Below are 18800 nucleotides of genomic sequence, written 5' to 3'. Positions count from 1 at the left end.
GAAAATATAAGTCGATTTACACTTACACTTAACCTGTGACCCTGCTGGGAGCGACGTACCCAAAAATGCATTCGAATACATTTCGCGGTGCTTAACTAAGAAAAAAAAACTTTTCCACCTAAAATGTATTTAATTCAGAAAAGTAAAAATTTCGGAAGGAACCGGGGTGCCAGTTGTCCGTACATAGGTGTGGTATGGATTGCAGTGTTTGCAAAGGCAGAAAAATCAATTCTTATCCATCTACGATTTTATGTCAGGAAGTCCTAAAAAAACTTAAAAAATCCACGCATTCTCCCTGAAAAAAAGAATGTTTAAATCCATGGTTTTTGTCCAAGTAGTCGTAAAAAATATTCTTAAAAATTCACGATTTTTAAAAAGGAAGCCTTTATTATGTTCGCCAAAAACTCACAATTTTTTATCTGGAAAATAAAAACAACACATTTAATTTGCAAAATAAGGACTTTTAAAGTTCAAGAGTTTTTTAAAGCGGCCATAAAAATATTTTATTTTTTTCGGCCAAGAAAGTTCCGAAGTCTTTCAAAATGTTCCTTAAAAATCGATTTTTTTGGGAAAAAGTTAACGAATCCCGGGGAATTCTTGAAAATTATGCTTGATCCACGAATTGAAAAATCCATAAATTTTTGTCAAGAAGAAGTTTAAAATATTTTTTAAAAAATCTACGATTTGTGAACAGAAAGAGATAGTCCTAAAAATTCCACAATTTTAAATCGGGAAGTTCTTAAAATAAATTCATAGAAACATGAATGATATTGGAAAACTAAGAAGTTATAAAAATGTATGTACTTACTTAAAAATTCACGATTTGCATATAAATTCCATTAAGTCCGAATAAAATCTACAATTTATTGCCGAAGAAAATTAACATTTCCTTTTGCCTCGAAATCCTTAAAAATCGACCAAAAAGTCCTTTGAAAAAAAAATTGAGAAATCCAATCATTTTTACAAATTACTACTAAGCGGCCACGAGTCATGGAAGTTCCTCAATATAATCCGATTCACTTTTTATTCTTGGCAAAACGTACAAATTGAAGAATCAAAAAAATTTTTTTTGGCGCGTAGTCCTTGAAAGTATTCTAGAAAAATTCAAGATTTTTCTTTAGGAAGAAGTTGAAGAACATGAGGCTCTCGATTTGACGTCAAGAAATCGTAAAGATTTTTTTTTAAAATAAAGGAAATTTCATGTATTATATTTAGTAAGCCTAATTATACAGGGTGAGATAAAAAAATTCAACAAAGTCAAACGCCATAATTTTTAATTTTTTTTTTTATTTTATTGAATGAAAGCAAAAAATGTCGGAAATAGCTTCAAATTTTAGAATATGTTTAGATTTGTTCGAATTGGTCACCTTTGGCACGAATTATGGCCTTCAAACGGCCAATGAAATTGTCACACGCTGCCCGAATGTTGCTCTGCGGTATTTTGGCCCATTCCCGGCGAAGCGCATGATTGAGGTGATCGACACTTTGGCATTTTTTAGTGCCAACCTTGCTTTCCAAAATGCTCCAGACACAATAGTCCAACGGATTGGTGTCCGGAGCTTTTGGTGGCCATTGTGCGAAATGATGCAAGGAACTTCATTTTGTAACCATTCTTGAGTGGTGGGTGCTGAGACCTGTTGGAATGTCCAAGGTCTGCGGCCAAAATGTTTCATGCCCTCCAGAATATTTTCGCGATAATATTCGGCATTTATTCTGATGCCACGGTCGATTAATACGAGCGGAGAGCGACCATCGGCTTGCGGTCCACACCATCATCATGGCCGGCGCTCGAGTTCTGGTGGCCAACCGAAGGTGCGTATTTTCAGCTGACCTCTTTGGCAAGTAAACACGATCATTCTGTTTGTTTTCCAACTGCTGGACAACGAATGTTTTCTCAACGGAGAAAACCAAATTCGGCAGTTCACAACTTTCGGCCAAGCAACTCTTTAGCTCCTTTGAGTCTATTTTCTTTCTGTTGCGGTTTAAGTTCTTGACATTTTTTTGGAATTTCAAAGGCTTTACACCGAGTTTATTATTTCAATATTTGCCGAATGGAGCCATTTTTCGGCCACTGTGACGCGGGTTCTGATCACGTCGCTTCTTTATTTTTCAAACCATTTCTGGTGATGTTTTTGTTTTTTTTCGTCCACTTCCTTGACGTCGGGCTACGCTACCAGTATCACGGTAACGAGAGATAGTTCGAGACACAAAAGATTTATTCACATTTAAATGCTGGAGCGCTCTAACGATAGCCACTTGTGGTTTTCCAGCCAAACATAAACTATCACGCTTGAATTCCATCACGTATAACTTTTTTTCTGGAAAATTCTCAACACAATTTTTGGTACGCTTGTAAAAAATATAATGAGCTGTCACTGGAATAATTTTAACAGCTGTCGAACGAGTGGCTTAGAAATGACAGCAGTCTGAAGTTGGTTGCAGTTTTTTTTATCTCACCCTGTATTAGTATCTATACGACGACCTGGAGCGGAATACAATTTTTATCATATCCCATTACAATATTCAAATACGAAATTTGATGCAATTCCATTGAATAATATCGTCAGTAATAACCTACTTCAAAACGGAAGCTAGAGTGATTTTCACAAGCGGACAGACTGACAGACATTATTAAATCACCATAGAATGTAATGCTTATTAAGAAAATATGTAAAACAAATTGTTTATTTTGAGGTGTTATAAATGGAATGACAAACTATTCCCTCCATACTATAGTGGAGGATATAAAAAGTACCACCCATATTAATTTCTTTATTCATTTCAATTTTTATTTATTCACACAAACAAAGAGTCAAATTTCTCCCATCAAAATTATTTTTTTAAAAAGAACTTCCAATGTGTTTTTAAGTGAAATGCCCTTTGGAATAACTTCTTCTTTTGCTTCAGCATTTAATAATAAAACCCCATATATTTGTTTACACTTCCCCCCTTTCCCTTTTGTGGATTCGGCCATATGTGAAATTTTATTCCATTGTGCCAATGGCAATGGCAGAGAGAGAGAGAGAGGAACAATGGCAATCTATAATAAAAACAAAAACAAAAATAATTTTAAAAAACTATAAAATTTTTTTCGTTTTATGCGCAGTTTTATGAAACCGACCCAGCTCAAACCAGAAAAAAAAAAACACTGCACAAGCAAAAACAAACAACAACAATAACACAGAAAAAACGGAAAATAAATTGAAAAACGTGACTAACGATTTAAATGGCAACATAAAAAATATGTTGATTATTATATCCTTTGGCAAACAAATGGGAGAGGAGAGGAAATTTGCTGCCCTCTCCGTTTGTTTGTGCTACGTGGGATGCGCTGTTGTTGAGACAATATGTGTGTACACAGGGAAAACTTATGTTGTGTGTGTGTATGTGTGTGTGTGAAAAAAGGATTTTCTCCCTTTAGTTATTAGAAAATGATTGACGGGAGAATAAAATCCCATCACATATTGTTTTGGATCCATTATTACTTTATGATGACGATGATGAGAGAACATTTGTTTGTTGATGCCGCAGGGTGGTTGGAGTGTTTTTTTTTTTTTTTTTTCGAAACTGTTGAACCCTGATTCATTTCATTTTAATTTTATTATTTTTTCTACACTCCTCCTAGGGCCGGGAAAATAAACATCACTTTATCTGCCCGATTTGAGTGCCTTTGATAACCACCCAGGCACATAAAATGTTTCACTCATTGAATAGAATCATTTATCCTTTAATTGTTTTTTAAAACATTTGCTCGCTCATGGCCTCTCATGAGAAAAACTATTAATTAAATAAATATAAAAATTATCCACACTTATTATTAAATATGATTATAATCTTTATTAATTTAAATGACGCTCACTTCCGCACGCTCACATATGTACATATGTAGTTTTTCTTTTTTAATAGTTGTTGTTTTTATTGAATATTCGCATTCATAGAATTTCTTAAAAAAAAGCAGAACCAACAACTACGAACCATGTCATTTTTGTAGAACGTGAACAAAATAAACAACAACGAAATACGTGCGGATTTTATTAACGGAAATCACCAATACAAATTTAATTGCGAAAATATGTAAACATACACACACGCACATACCACCATCGCCGCGGCGGGTTAATAATAATTTTATAATCATTTGCAACGGAAGGTGTTCATATTCTCATAGTAATGCGAAGCAGAACTATTTATTGGGGTGTAATGGAGACATGATACTGGGAGAGAATTTTAATATTATGACCTCTGGAAATTTTCAACCTATTGATATTATACCCTCCACCATTTTATGAAGGGTATATTGGCTTTGTATATTAGCCGTTTGTAACTCCTCGAAATATCCATGATAGACACTGCTGGATCGGCGTAAAATTCTCAGACGATTTAGCGATGTCTATCTTTAGAAGGCTAAAATTTTTCCACGTTTTCGTATAGCCCCCATATAGCGGTACCTTCCGATATTCGGTATTTTGATGATTTTAGCGACATCATTCACCCGAATTGCTTCAAATTTCGTATTCGAAATTTTTAATGTGTACTACAGTCTATGCCTACAAGTTTTGTAAGCAGGCCCACTTCGTCGTATAGCCCCCATATAACTATAGCTCTCTTTATTTGGTATTTTTATGCTTTTAGCAGCATTATTCGCCGGAATTGTTTCAAATTTTGTATTTGAAGATTTTAATGAGTACTACAGGCTATGACAAGAACATACTTATGCAGGTCCCCGTCTTCGTATAGCCCCCGTATAAAGGACATCATTTATATGGAATTTTTCGAAATTCGTTGGAATTTTTCAAGTTCCTTCCAAACGGTGGAGAGTATTAATAGTTCGACTCCTTTTTTATTTGTTTTTTCTATTCAAGAGCCTGCAGCCCAGCAAGCCCTTTTGCATTACCGATAGGTTACAAATAATGGGTTATCTTTCACAAAAATACAAAGCAGAAGAACATATTCTCCTCATTACCAAGTAAGGAGTATCATCTGCCACTACAAAACCGAGAGTTGAGAATTCGAGACCCGACATGGGAAAAAATTCCATGAGTTGTTGATGTAGGTGTTAGACTTTAAACAGCCCTCTATGTTTGGAAAAGCGGTACGGTGTACAGGGTGAGATCACATCACATTTTAAAATAAGTTTAGATTTTTTCGGATTGGTCACCTTTGGCACAAATTATGGCCTTCAAACGACCAATGAAACCGTCACACCCTGCTCGAAAGTTGCTCTGCGTTATGTTGGCCCATTCCCGGCGAAGCGCTTGCTTGAGCTAATCGACACTTTGGTACTTTTATAGTGCCAACTTTGCTTTCCAAAATACCCCGGACACAATAGTCCAACCGATTGGTATTCGGAGATTTTGGTGGCCATTGTGCGCTGGAAATGAAGCGAGGAACCTAATTTTGTAACCATTCTTGGGTGGCGCGTGCTGAGTGTGATGGTGCTGAGTCCAAGGAGTTTGAATGACCAAGGTCTGCGGCCAAAATGTTTACGTGCCCAAGGCCTTTATACATCCTCCAGATTATTTTCGCGGTAATATTTGGCATTTATTCTGATGCGATAATATTCGGCATTTATTTTGATGCCACGGTCGATTAATTCGACAATCGGCTGTTATGGCGGCACACACCATCACCATGGCCGGCGCTTGAGTTCTGGTGGCCAACCGAAGGTGCACATTTTCAGCTGACATTATTGGCAAGTAAACACGATCATTTTGTTTGTTAAAAAACTGCTGGACAACAAATGTTTTCTCATCGGAGAAAACCAAATTTGGCAGTTCACCACTTTCGGCCAAGCGAAGCAACTCTTTTGCTATTTTGAGTCTATTTTCTTTCCGTTGCCGTGGATGCTCTTGCCCTTTTTAGAATTTCAAAGGCTTTAACCCGAGCTCATTTTTCAATATTTGCCGAATGGAATATTGCGATATGTTCAGCTCACGAGGCATTTTTTGGCCACTGCGACGCGGGTTTCGATAAAGTCGTCGCTTCTTTACTTTTCGAACCATTTCTGCTGATGTTGCTGTTTTCTTCCGTCCATTTCCTTGACGTCGGGCTATGCTACCGGTATTACGGTTACGAGCGATGGTACGAGAACACGAAATATTTATTCACATATAAATGCTAGAGTTTTCTAACGATAGCCACTTGTGGTTTTCCAGCCAAATATAAAGAAATCCCACCATAACGCTTGAATTCCATCACGAATAACTTTTTTTCTGGAAAATTCTCACCAAAGTGTTTTTGTACGCTTCTAAAAAATATAATGAGCTATCACTGGAATAATTTTAGCAGCTGCCGGACGAGTAGCTTAGAAATGACAGTAGTCTTAAATTGGTTGCAGTTTTTTCATCGCACCCTGTATATCATCTTCATAACAGATCTTGTGTTAGCAAAAATGTTTGTTGGTGTGAAATTTAAAAATAGCTGGATGCTTATTTCACTTTATTTGCGGGATTTCTTTTACAAAATCGTAAACCCTATGTGGGGGGATACCAGAAGAAATGGTCCTATCAGATCTTGTGTTGATGAAAATATTGGGATATACCTAGTCTGAATGGAATCAGATGTTAATTTCGTGTTTTATTAGCTTCATAGATATTCAAAACTCTGGCCTTTGTGGGGGAGGTACTAGGCCGATATATCCCATCTTTACAGCAGATCTTGTGTTAGAAGAAATAATGAGTTGTGTGAAATATAAAGAGAGCCGGATACTTATTTCGGGTTCTGTTACGTTTTGGTTATTCAAAATACCAGAATACAAAGTACCAGAAGAAGTGGACCGATATATTCCATCTTCCTAACACATCTTAGAAAGGATCGAATGTTTTTTTCGAGCGTTTTTGTTATTCAATATGCTGACCCTTAGTGGTGGATGGATAGAAAAATGTCTGAAATTAAAAAAAAAAACTAAAAGCTAAGTTTTAAGAATTCCATAATAAAGTTTACTAGAAGTTTTGAAAGGTGCTAACTGTAGTACCAATGATGAATTTTCTGGTATTCTATATATAAAGTCGGATGTGACGCATCCGCAGATTACAAAATGTTATACAAATAGGTTCTTTGTAGGATGTATCGAATGTTACTATTGCAGGGACCTGGAGTTCTGAATTTATGTATTAGCTTCTGCAGTATAAAATTGGTAATTGAACCAAAATTATATGAGGTACTAAAATTCAGGAAAAATTTTTTGCATTGTTACCTAGTGAAAATTTGCATCCTAATACACCTCATTTCTGCAATCCGCACATTAACTTCAAGCATTTTTCATTATTTTTTCATAATTAAAATACAAAAACAAACGTGAATCTATCGGAAAATCACTTTACACTTTGTCGTCCCATGTCTCTGCATGACAACATTTGCATTGTGCCGGGTGCATTGGACGGATATTAATAAACGGAAATTTCAATACCCGTCAGCCAGAAGGTAGACTGCATCTGACTGTTGGTGGTTGAGACTGGTTCAATGTGGTTTCTGTGGGCATTGAAAACTTGTGCACCACCACCACCGCCACCAACGAACTTTTCAATATTTTCAATTTAAATAAATTATCAGGTGAAATTTATGTGTGCAGGAATTAAAATTTATTTCGATACTCAATTAGTATGGATGGATAACGAAATCGTCCATATATATTATGGATTATTTTAATTAATTAAAAATAAATGCATTTTTTATTCCATGAGATAAAAACTGAATAAATCCGAAATTTATTTGATGAATTTGGATCAAACATATTTCAAAGATTTCTCACGAATTTTCAAAATTATCAGAAAAAAACTACAGCTTTAACATTGCAACCCACAAAAATTTCTCCCAAAACCATTTTACATTTTCCCTGTGAAAATAAGTTACATTAACCAAACCCCCCTTGGCTATGTTAACGCCCCCTCATTTCAACTCCAGGTTAATGTAAGCAAAACCAATTCATTTCTCTCTCTCCCTCCGAACTCCCCTTCCACCTACATACCCATGTCCTCCCTCATTGCTAAATTAGTTCATTCATTGCTTCCGAACACAAAGACCTGTTTTTTCTCCGTATCTTTGGACAACTTTTAGTTTGGCCTCTATGCGACACAAAGTTCAATAGAAAACGTCCAGCTGACAATCCAGCAAACGGTTGGCAAAAGTGAAATCAAACGAAATCTAAATCTAGCAAAAAAGCAAACTTAGCGATTTATGTTGTTGCTACTGTCGCTCTTTCGTTCGTTCGTTTCGTTTAACAACTGGTCGCCAAAGCACAATTTCATGTCCTTTCGTTTGTTATTGCAGTTGACATGCCTTCAACAATTTTTGATTGATTAATTTCTAAATACAAACACAGTCATTTGTTGGCTGGCGGGCGAGCGGGTTTGAATGTGTGGGAGGATATGAGCGATTGGTGAAGGTAATTAACTAAATGATAAGACTCCTCCGTTTCATATCTATGTGTTCTGAGAAGACAATCCAATGAACACACGATTTCATATTTATCCAAAAATCGTATATTTATCCTAGGAGAGGTACTATAATTCCAATGTAACAGCCATTCCCCAAAGGCCGACCCGTGGCTTGTAGAAATGGTACAAGGCTCACTATTGGTGATTAGGTTTGTGCTAAGATTTGATATTTGGTAAAATTTGAATGAAAAATACAAAACAGTACGAATTAGTTTTGCACACAGGTCCTACAATTGTTAAGGTGTGCCATGGGGCTGAAAATTTAATATTCGTACAATGTATTCTGAAGATCGTATTGTAAGGGTATGACACGTAGAAAATAGTAACATTTTTTTACCATTGATATTGCTTGCAAAATCGATGGTAGAATCTGAAAAATATGCCAGAGGTTTCCCTGTGGTGCAAAAGGTATAAAATAATTTTTTGTGGAAAATTGAACTTTAGGTTCTTACAAAGGTACAAAGGACTTCGGTCTATCGAAGTCCTTGAAGTTTATCGACAAAATGTCGAATTTTCCAAAAAAAAAAACATTTTACTGCACAGAAAAAGAAGGGTTAATTGTAACGTGGTTTTCTCGTCGGCTGAGGTAAGCTCTGCTGTACCCAGGGTCTCCATAAGGACCCACTAAAGCTTATGAAATAATATGAGTAGATTTCTTCCTTTCCTGGGAATAAAATCGGATGTTTTATTGATCTTTAATGCTAAATTACAATCTATTCTGATTGAAATACAATCAGATAAATATCGAATGTAGGATGGCAAATGGACTTCGAGGGTGTTCGTGAATTCAATGTAATGGTGTTAAATTGATGATCGGGAATTCGATGTAGGCAAGAAGGTGTACGGCTCGTGGATAATCGGGAATGATGATGTCATGTTGAAGGAGATCGGGAATTGCGGTGTTGCGTTCGGGTGACGTTTGTGCTGACGATTTGAAGGTAATTGGGAACTTGTGGTCGTCGGTTGTCAACGATTTGACTGCTATCCGGATTTACGATTTTGGTGATCGGGTGATGAGGGCTGTTGACGATTTGATGGTAATCGGGAACTTGTGGTCGTCGGTTCTCGACGTTTGAATAAAATCAGGAGTCGCGATGATTGTTCTCGGTCATGTCGGCATTCGGGATGTTGACGAATATAATCGAGAACTTCATCGAATGGTGGATAATCGGGGTTTGCAAAGTAGATGTGGACGTACAGGGCTTCGGAGACAGATTGGAGACCTGTGGTATAAAAGCAAATCACAGGGGAAATCCTCGGGAGCAGCTGTCCAGATCTTCGTAGACGGATTGAGATTCGTTCGTTTTCAGCAGCTCGTTGAGGGTGGATTCGGCAACCGATGCGCTGGGCTTTGTAGATGGATCGGGGTTCGTTCGGGTTCGGTAGCTCGTTGAGGGTAGGTTCGGCAACCGATGTCTAGGTCTTCGTGGATGTATCGGGCCCCGTTTGGGTTCGGCAGCTCAGGTTTTGTTATTCGGGTCGACTACAGGGGCGAGGTAACTAGTCTAGATACGGTTTATAACTACGGCTACTTTACTACCAAGCTAGACGAAACTCCTGCGAAACAGGGAGCCGAAGCTCCTGCGGAACAGGGAGCCGAAGCTTCTGTGAAACAGAGAGCCGAAACTCCTGCGGAACAGCAAGCCGAAGCCCCTGTGTGAATGAATTACCGGCCAACTTAATGGCTTAATGAAAGCCAGTCTTGGAAAAAAGTATTTCCGTCTAACGGCAAATTGGAGACCTGTGTTATAAAAGCAAATCACAGAGGATATCCTAGGGAGCAGCTGTTCAGGTCTTCGTAGGCGGATTGAGATTCATTCGTTTTCGACAGCTTGTTGAGGGTGGATTCGGCAACTGATGTCTAGGTCTTCGTGGATGTATCGGGCCTCGTTTGGGTTCGGCAATGAAGTAGGTTTATAAAATTTTTCTCAAATGTATATTATGTCTGCAGGACTTTTGTATTGAAAATGGGCCATGTAGGTCCACGTATAGCCCCCTTATAACGGTATCTGCCGATATTCGGAATTTTGATGATTTTAGCGACATTATTTCCCGAAATTGTTTTAATTTTGGTATTTGAAGTTCGTAATAGATACAACAGCACAAAACAGAAAATGAGCCATGTAGGTCGACGTCTTCGTATAGCCCCCATATAACAGTTCACCCCGATATTCGGTATTTTGATGATTTTAGCGACATTATTTACCGGAATCGTTCATAATGGATACCACAGGTCCTCGTCTTCGCATAGCCCCCATATAACGGTACCCCCGATAATCGGCATTTTGATGATTTAAGCGACATTATTTACCGGAACTATTTCAAATTAGGTATTTGAATTTCATAATGAATACTTCAGCCTATGACAGAAAATTGTTTGTGCATTTTAACAGAATTTTTAACGGATTTTATTTTATTTATTTATTTATTTTTTTTTTTTTTTTGAAAACTGTTAAATTTTACCAAATGGTGGAGGGTATTCAAAGCTCGGCCCGGCCGAATTTACACCTTTTTTACTTGTTTTAATTGAAAATATTTTTTTTTCAAGGATATCAAGAAAAAAATGAAATTTCTAGAATTCTTTCCTGAGAATTATGAAGAAGATTTATTAAGAATATGTTTTCCATGGATATTCTTTTAAGATCTCGTTTTTATATCTAACGCTCAACCCATTTGGATTGTCTCATACACCTTTCCATGTGTTCGCTCAATACCATCAAGTCCTTACCGACACAAAAACACACTTAATAGGTGGCAAATGTGGGAGGTTTGTGAATCAAACAACATTTTGGTCGGGTAATTTCATACTAATTTTTGTAGGTTGTTGGATGTGCTGGTTGAGGAGTAGAAAGAGTTGGTGGGTGGGCCCCAAGGGGAGGTTGGTGAAATGACTTTTATTGTTTGTACTATTTAATTGCTTTCTATTGTTTTTGTGTTTTATTTTCTTTCTTTCCTTTTTTTTTTTTGTTATCCTGGTATTGAGTCTTAATATATACTCTTTTATTTACACATACACAGATATAGATTCGAATTGAGCAGATGTGTAAAAAGAGAAAGAGAGACTTTTACATAAGTCCAACACATACTTATTTACAAAAGGAAAACAATATGGGATTGTCGAAGTATTGGTGCTTAAATGCGTTTCCTTTGTGTCTTTGTTTGAGATCGTGTGTGTAAGGATGTGGGGGTGTGAGTAGGTGTGTGTGTGAGTGATTGATTATTTGTATTTAATTCTTATTGATTTGATGTATTGAACAAAGTAAAATATAGGAATGTGTGAGTGTATTTGCTTTTATTTTTGGCTCTGCTTTGAAACAACACTTTCTTTTATTTGTTGTAATTAAAAATTCATGTAATTATTTACACCTCCAGGGGGTGACTTGTGAAAATAATTAACATTTCGTGTTTAGGCTTTGCGTTTAAATAAATCAGGTGCCAATTATCATAAATATTGAACGTAGTGACATAAATATTAGTAACTGAAGTTATTTTAAAACAAGTAAAAAAGCTGTAAGTTCGGCCGGGCCGAACTTTGAATACCCTCCACCATTTGGTACAAATTTAACAATTTTCAAAAAAAAAATCCATTAAAAATTCTCTTAAAATCTTAAAAAATACCGAATGTAGCCGTATATTAGCGTCTATACGACGATGTGGACCTGCATAGGCAACTTTTGTTACAAGCTATTACAATATTCAAATGCGAAACTTGAAAAAAAACTGTTTATAAAGTAGCTAAAATCATCAAAATACCGAATATAGGGAGGTACCATGGGGGTTATAAAACGTGGACCTGCACAGACAATTCTCTGTCATAGGCTGCAGTATCCATTACGAACTTTAAATACAATATTTGAAATAATTCCGGTAAATAATGTCGCTAAAATCATCAAAATACCGAATATCGGGAGGTACCGTTATATGGGGGCTATACGAAGACGTGGACCTGCGCAGACAATTTCCTGTCACAGGCTGTAGTATTCACTATGAAATTCAAATACCAAATTTGATATAGTTCCGGTAAATAATGTCGCTAAAATCATCAAAATACCGCATATCGGGGGTACCGTTATATGGGGGCTATACGATACGTGGACCTACATGGCTCATTTTCTGTCGTAGGATGTAGTATCCATTACGAACTTCAAATACCAAAATTGAAACAATTCCGATATATAATGTCGCTAAAATCATCAAAATACCGAATATCGGGGGGTACCGTTTTATAGGGGCTATACGAAAATGTGGACCTGCACAGACAATTTCCTGTCATAGGCTGTAGTATCCATTACGAACTTCGAATACCAAATTGAAACAATTCCGACATATAATGTCGCTAAAATCATCAAAATACCGAATATAGGGGGGTACCGTTATATGGGGGGAGACGTGGACCTACATGGCCAATTTTCTGTCTTAAGCCGCAGTATCTATTACGAACTTTAAATATTAAATTTGATACAATTCCGGTAAATAATGTAGCTAAAATCATCAAAATACCGCAATCAGATGGCTATACGAAGACGTGGACCTACATGGACCTGCAGACATAATAATACATATTTTAGTAAAATATTATCAACCTACTTCATTTCATTCTGAAGCTAGAGTGATTTCCACAGATGGAATGATAAACTCAATATACCCTCCATAATATGGTGGAGGGCATAAAAATATGAATATAGGTTAGTTCTGTTGGTCACTTTGTTGCCATCGGCCTCCTAGGGCCAGCAAAGTAATTCATCACAACATTTTTTTCTTTTTTTTTTTTTTTGTTGACGATTTCAATTTTGTTGCAAACTTTAGTTTCCATGGCCTGGCATGTTTCGTGATTTGATTGGATTTAATTTGGATTGTGTTTGATTTTGCACTGGGCCAGGTAGGTCTAAACAAACAAGTCACACCGAATTAACCCAGGCCATGAATGCCGGCTCGCATGGCAACGTTTTTTTCTCTGTTTTTTTTCGATGATGTTGCAATTTTGTTCGGCAACGCATGCCAACACAAAAAATTCGAATCACATTTCGTGATGATTTTTAATAGGGTGGAGTGAAACCAATTTAAAGAAAAAAACAGTAAAGAATGTCTTAAATTCGGTCGGGGTCGACTTTATGATACCCTACACCACTTTGCTAATTTACTAGAGCTCCACATAACAATTAAAAGTTTTTATGCACAATTAATTTGAAATCGGATAAAGATATATATGGATGCTATATCCAAATCTGAACCGATCTCGATAAAATTTGTCAAAGATATTTCTGAGCTGTATTTGATATATTTCCCTGCATATTGTTGTTACGAAGTGCATATTACGGCTTTAGATAACAAATCGGTATGAACAATATATATGGGACCTATAGCTATATCGCAACCGATCTTCACCAATTTTGACCATACTAGCTTCTAGACTCTATTCAGTCATAAATGCCAAATTCCATCCCATTTGGGCAAATATTAGACGTTTGGTGCACAATAAAAGGTAAATCGGACAAAATTATATATGGGAGCTATATCTGAAATCTGAACCGATCTCGATAAATTTAGCAAAGCTATTTCTGAGCTTTATTTGATATATTTCCCTAAATATGGTTGTTATAGAGTGCATATCTCGGCTGCGGAGGACAAAAATAACAAATCGGAATGAACAATATATAGGGAGCTATAGCTATATCTTAACCGATTTTGATCAAATTTGGCATACTTATTTGCAGGCCTAATTTGGCAGTATGTGCAAAATTCCATACTGTTCGGGCTGATATTACACGTTTGTTGCACAAATAAAAGGCAAATCGGACGAGGATATATATGGGAGCTAAATCTAAATTTTTCCCGATTATCTCCGATTTCAATAAGGTTCGTCCTTGGGCCAAACAAATGATTTGTGCAAAATTTCATCTGGATCGGGCAATAAATGCGAAATGTACTTTGTTTACAAAAATACATCGACGGACAGACGGACGGACATGCATAAATCGACTCAGAATGTGATTCTATGCAGATCATCAAAAGGAACTATGGGTCTATATCGTTTCCTTTTGCCTGTTACAAACAAATGCACGAAGACATAATATCCTGACCACCTTGTGGTGTAGGGTATAAATATTTACAATTTAAAGGCTCATAATCGCAAATTTTTTTGAGATGGAAAAATACCTATCTTCTCTATTACGCTGCGGTATTAGAATAGGGATACTAATTTCCTGATTTTAATAATCAGAATTTTGATCAATTTTTGGGGGCAAAAATGAAAATTCAAACGATAATATAGCCATTTTATTTATTCTAAAACGAAAATTTATCATCGATTTCCATTCCACCCCATGACACCATTCCACTGGTCGTCATACAGTTATTTTCTCTTGCCAAACCAAGCCGAGCCGAAAAAAAAAACACATTTCACTTAATCAAAACGAAATGCGGCTTTAACACAATGTGAGGTTTTAGTCACGTGGATCAAATCAATGGAAATGCATACAAAAGCATCGGTTATTTGTAGATTTTGGGTTTTTGCTTTCAGTGGAATTTTAAACGAATTCCATTTGTGGAATGAGGACAACGGCTAGTCACCGACAATATGTTGCATGATTTCCCATTTGGACTCGTGCAAATAGTTTCGATGGCAGGTTAACACAATTTTTTGGGTTGATGTGCTGGTCTGTTGTGATTTTAAAGACATCAATGGATTTAAAAGTGGGACGGATTCTTTAAATGCATAAATTCGCAGCCAGGAGGCCTCCAGGTCATCTATACAGGATGATATGAAAAAACTGCAACCAAATTCAGACTGCTGTCATTTCGAAGCCACTAGTCCGAAAGCTGTTAAAATTATTCCAGTGACAGCTTATTATATTGTTTACAAGCGTACAAAAGCATTTCGGTGAGAATTTCCAGAAAAAAAGTTATTCGTGATGGAATTCAAGCGGTGTAATTTCTTCATATTTGGCCGGAAAACCGCAAGTGGCTGTCGTTAGAGCACTCCAGCATTTAAATGTAATAAATCATTTGTGTCTCGTACCATAGCTCGTTACCGTGATACTGGTAGCATAGCCCGACGTTAAGGAAGTGGACGGAAGAAAACAGCAACATCAGCAGAAATGGTTCGAAAATAAAGAAGCGACTTGATCGAAAACCCGCGAAACGTCGCAGTGGCCGAAAAAATGGCTCGTGAGCTGAACATATCGCAATACCCCATTCGACAAATATTGAAAATGGGCTCGTGGTAAAGCCATTGAAATTCCAAAAGTGCAAGAACTTACACCGCAACAGGAAGAAAATAGACTAGAAAGAGCTAAAGAGTTGTTTCACTTTGCCGAAAGTGATGAACTGCCGACTTGTTATCTCGATGAGAAAAACGTTCGTTGTGCAGCAGTTTGTAAACAAACAAAATGATCGTGTTTACTTGCCAAAGAGGTCAGCTGAAAAAGTGCACCTTCGGTTGGCCACCAGAACTCAAGCGCTGGCCATGGTGATGGTGTGAGCCGCCATAACAGCCGATGGTCGCTCTCCGCTCATATTAATCGACTGTGGGCATCAGAATAAGTGCCGAATGTTATGGCGATTTTTTTTTTTTTTGGGGGGGGGGGTGTATTAAAGCCCTGGGCACGCAAACATTTTGGCCGCAGACTTTGGACATTCCAACAGGACTCAGCACCATCGCACTCAGCACGCGCCACCCAGGAATGGTTTAAAAAATGAGATTCCTCGATTCATTTCCAGCGCCCAATGGCCAACAAAATCTCCGGATACCAATCCTTGGACTATTGTGTCTGGAGTATTTTGAAAAGCAAGGTTGGCACCAAAAATACCAAAATGTCGATCACCCCTCAAGGTCTTCTATAGCCAGTAGAAGACCTCAAGGTCTTTTATAACCAGTGAAAGACCTCAAGGTTTTCTATAGCCAGAGGAAGACCTCAAGGTCGTCTATAGCCATGGAAAACCTCAAGACCTTCTTAGCCAGTAGAAGATCTCAAAGATCTCATATGGACAACAGAAGACCTCAAGGTATTCTAAAAACAGTAGAAGACCGGATGGTCTTCTATAGCCACTAGAAGACCTTAGGGTAACCACTAGAAGACCTCAAGGTCTTCTATAGCTTGCGGATGTCCTTAAGGTCTTCTATAGCCCGTAGAAAGCCGCAACGTCTTCTCTAGCCACTAGAGGACCACAGGGATCTCCTATAGACAATAGAAGGCCTTAAGGTTCCTATAGACAATAAAATAACCTCAAGATCTCCTACAACAATAGAAGAACTCAGGGTCTTCTATAGACAATTAAAGACTCAAGGTCTCCCATGGCCAGTAGAAGACATCATGTCTAATGTAGCCAGCAGAAGATCTTCCATAACCAGTACAAGACCTCAAGCATTTCTATAGGCAACAAATCAGAAGACCTCAAAGTCTCATAAGAGACCTCAAGGTCTCCTATAGTCAAAAGAAGACCTCAAGGTCTCCTATAGACAAAAGAATACCTCAAGGTCTCTATAGACAAGAATAAGACATCAAAGTCTTCTATAGCCAGTAGAAGACCTCAAGGTCTTCTATAGCTAGTAGAAGACCTCAATTTCTTCTATAGGTATGGAGGACCACATTTCAAATTTACACTCTCGAAAAATAAATAATCTGATACAATATTTACTACCTCAAATAATGCCACTCTTCTCTATAATTTACCTCTCCTCTTTTCCCCATCTCCTTCCAGTGATACTTCAATATCAACCCGTGTGGATATGCTGACGCCGGCCATTGAAGTTTACAAACCCACCGCTCTGACATAAGGATGACACGGTGGAGAGCAATTTAGGTAATCCATCGACGAGTAGTGATTTTTAGCAGAAGCTAATAACGACCCGTGTCGAGCTTAATAATGCAGGCTACAACATGCCAACAACAGCAACAAACAAGGACATCAACAGCATCAACGCCCACAAACCGTCATACATGGACAGCATTGCCCCCGACAACTACAGCAACAGCAACAAGTACAACCAACACGACAGCAACAAATGCAACTACGACAACATCATCAACAAAGCAACTTCAACAACAACAACAGGGACTGGTACTAAAACAGCAACAACAACTACTACTACTACAGCGACGAAGACGAGGACTACGACCACAACAGCAACTACTAGTTCTACTACGGATAATCTATTTGTTCTTCCATCATAGTGTCAATCAAACTATATAAAAATTATAACGAAATAACAACAAGAACAACACTCTAGCAAACGAATTAAAAACCGGAGAAAAATGTAAATTGAAAAAGAAAATTTGGGGGAAAACCATAAATCTCATGAAATCCAGAACCAGAATTAACAACACAACAGCCACAATATTAAATAAGGTAACAAACAGCAGCAGCAACAACAACAACAACAATGCCCAAACGAAATCAACTAAACTGAAACACAACAACATCAACTACAGTAACAAAAAAAAACCAAACCAAACATGCACATATATAAATAAATATATTTATATATATCTACTACTAAATAAGTTCATAATATATATATATTTTTAGTGGAACAATAAGAGTGGGAGAAAGAGAGATGGAGATAGAGAGTCGTAGAAAGGCCAAGCCCTATTGTGGAAGGGATTTTTATGGTCAAATAAATGAATGAATGGATGGTCAGCGGCCGGTCAACTATTAGGAAACAGCCAAACAAAATTATAATCAAATCCCCCCAAAAACCCATATTATGTATACAGTCACACACACACATATATATATATACACATCTAATAAGGTATATATTTTATAAATTAATTTATCGCCCTGGCTAAGCGAACACAAAACACAACTTTAATCTGACCCGAAACCATAGAAAAAAAATTCTCCGACAACACACACACACATATATAGGCAGATAACATAATATAGTACTACCCCTTGTACACACATAACGAAGGACAATAGGACTGATAACCCAAACATGTAATCCCGGAAAATATATACATTTTCATTTGAAATTTATTCCAAAAATAAGGTAAAATGAAATTTTCACAAAATTCGTCCTGGCGTGAGAAAAAAAAGGCTTCTTTTTGTGTATAAACAGGGATGTCGGCTTTAGTTCAGAATATTATTGGTAACTGATAATATTTATAGCATTTTTAATTGGTTTTACTTGGGGTTGGTCTTTTTAATTTGAGTATAAGTCTTTGTTATAAATTAAAATAATTCGCAGGAAGCCATTGGAAGATATGATAAGAATTATGTGAGGAGTTTTCGGCGTACATCTTTTTTATACCCCTTCCTCCTAAGATGGAGGGGAATATTAAATTCGTCATGCCGAAAATTCATTTGAAGCTTCATAAAATATAGGTATTAAAAAAAAAACTAATTAGATTTAACTATGAT

The 18800-nt window shown here is 37.1% G+C and overlaps 1 protein-coding gene across 1 annotated transcript in view; it reads left to right on the top strand.

Moving 5' to 3' along the window:
* Nucleotides 1-17211, top strand: part of LOC101895440 (protein tipE) — a 199147-nt gene extending 181936 nt beyond the window's left edge. The window contains exon 2 of the mRNA XM_020038451.2: nucleotides 17136-17211. Within this exon, the coding sequence (XP_019894010.2) occupies nucleotides 17136-17211 (76 nt within the window). The remainder of the gene's footprint in view (nucleotides 1-17135) is intronic.
* The last annotated feature ends 1589 nt before the right edge of the window (nucleotides 17212-18800 follow it).

Source organism: Musca domestica, unplaced genomic scaffold, assembly GCF_030504385.1.
Source record: "Musca domestica strain aabys unplaced genomic scaffold, Musca_domestica.polishedcontigs.V.1.1 164, whole genome shotgun sequence".
In the NCBI taxonomy this organism is placed as follows: Eukaryota; Metazoa; Arthropoda; class Insecta; order Diptera; family Muscidae; genus Musca; species Musca domestica.
The sequence above is the reverse complement of the archived record's forward strand: the minus strand, read 5'-3'. Positions and strand labels throughout refer to the sequence as shown.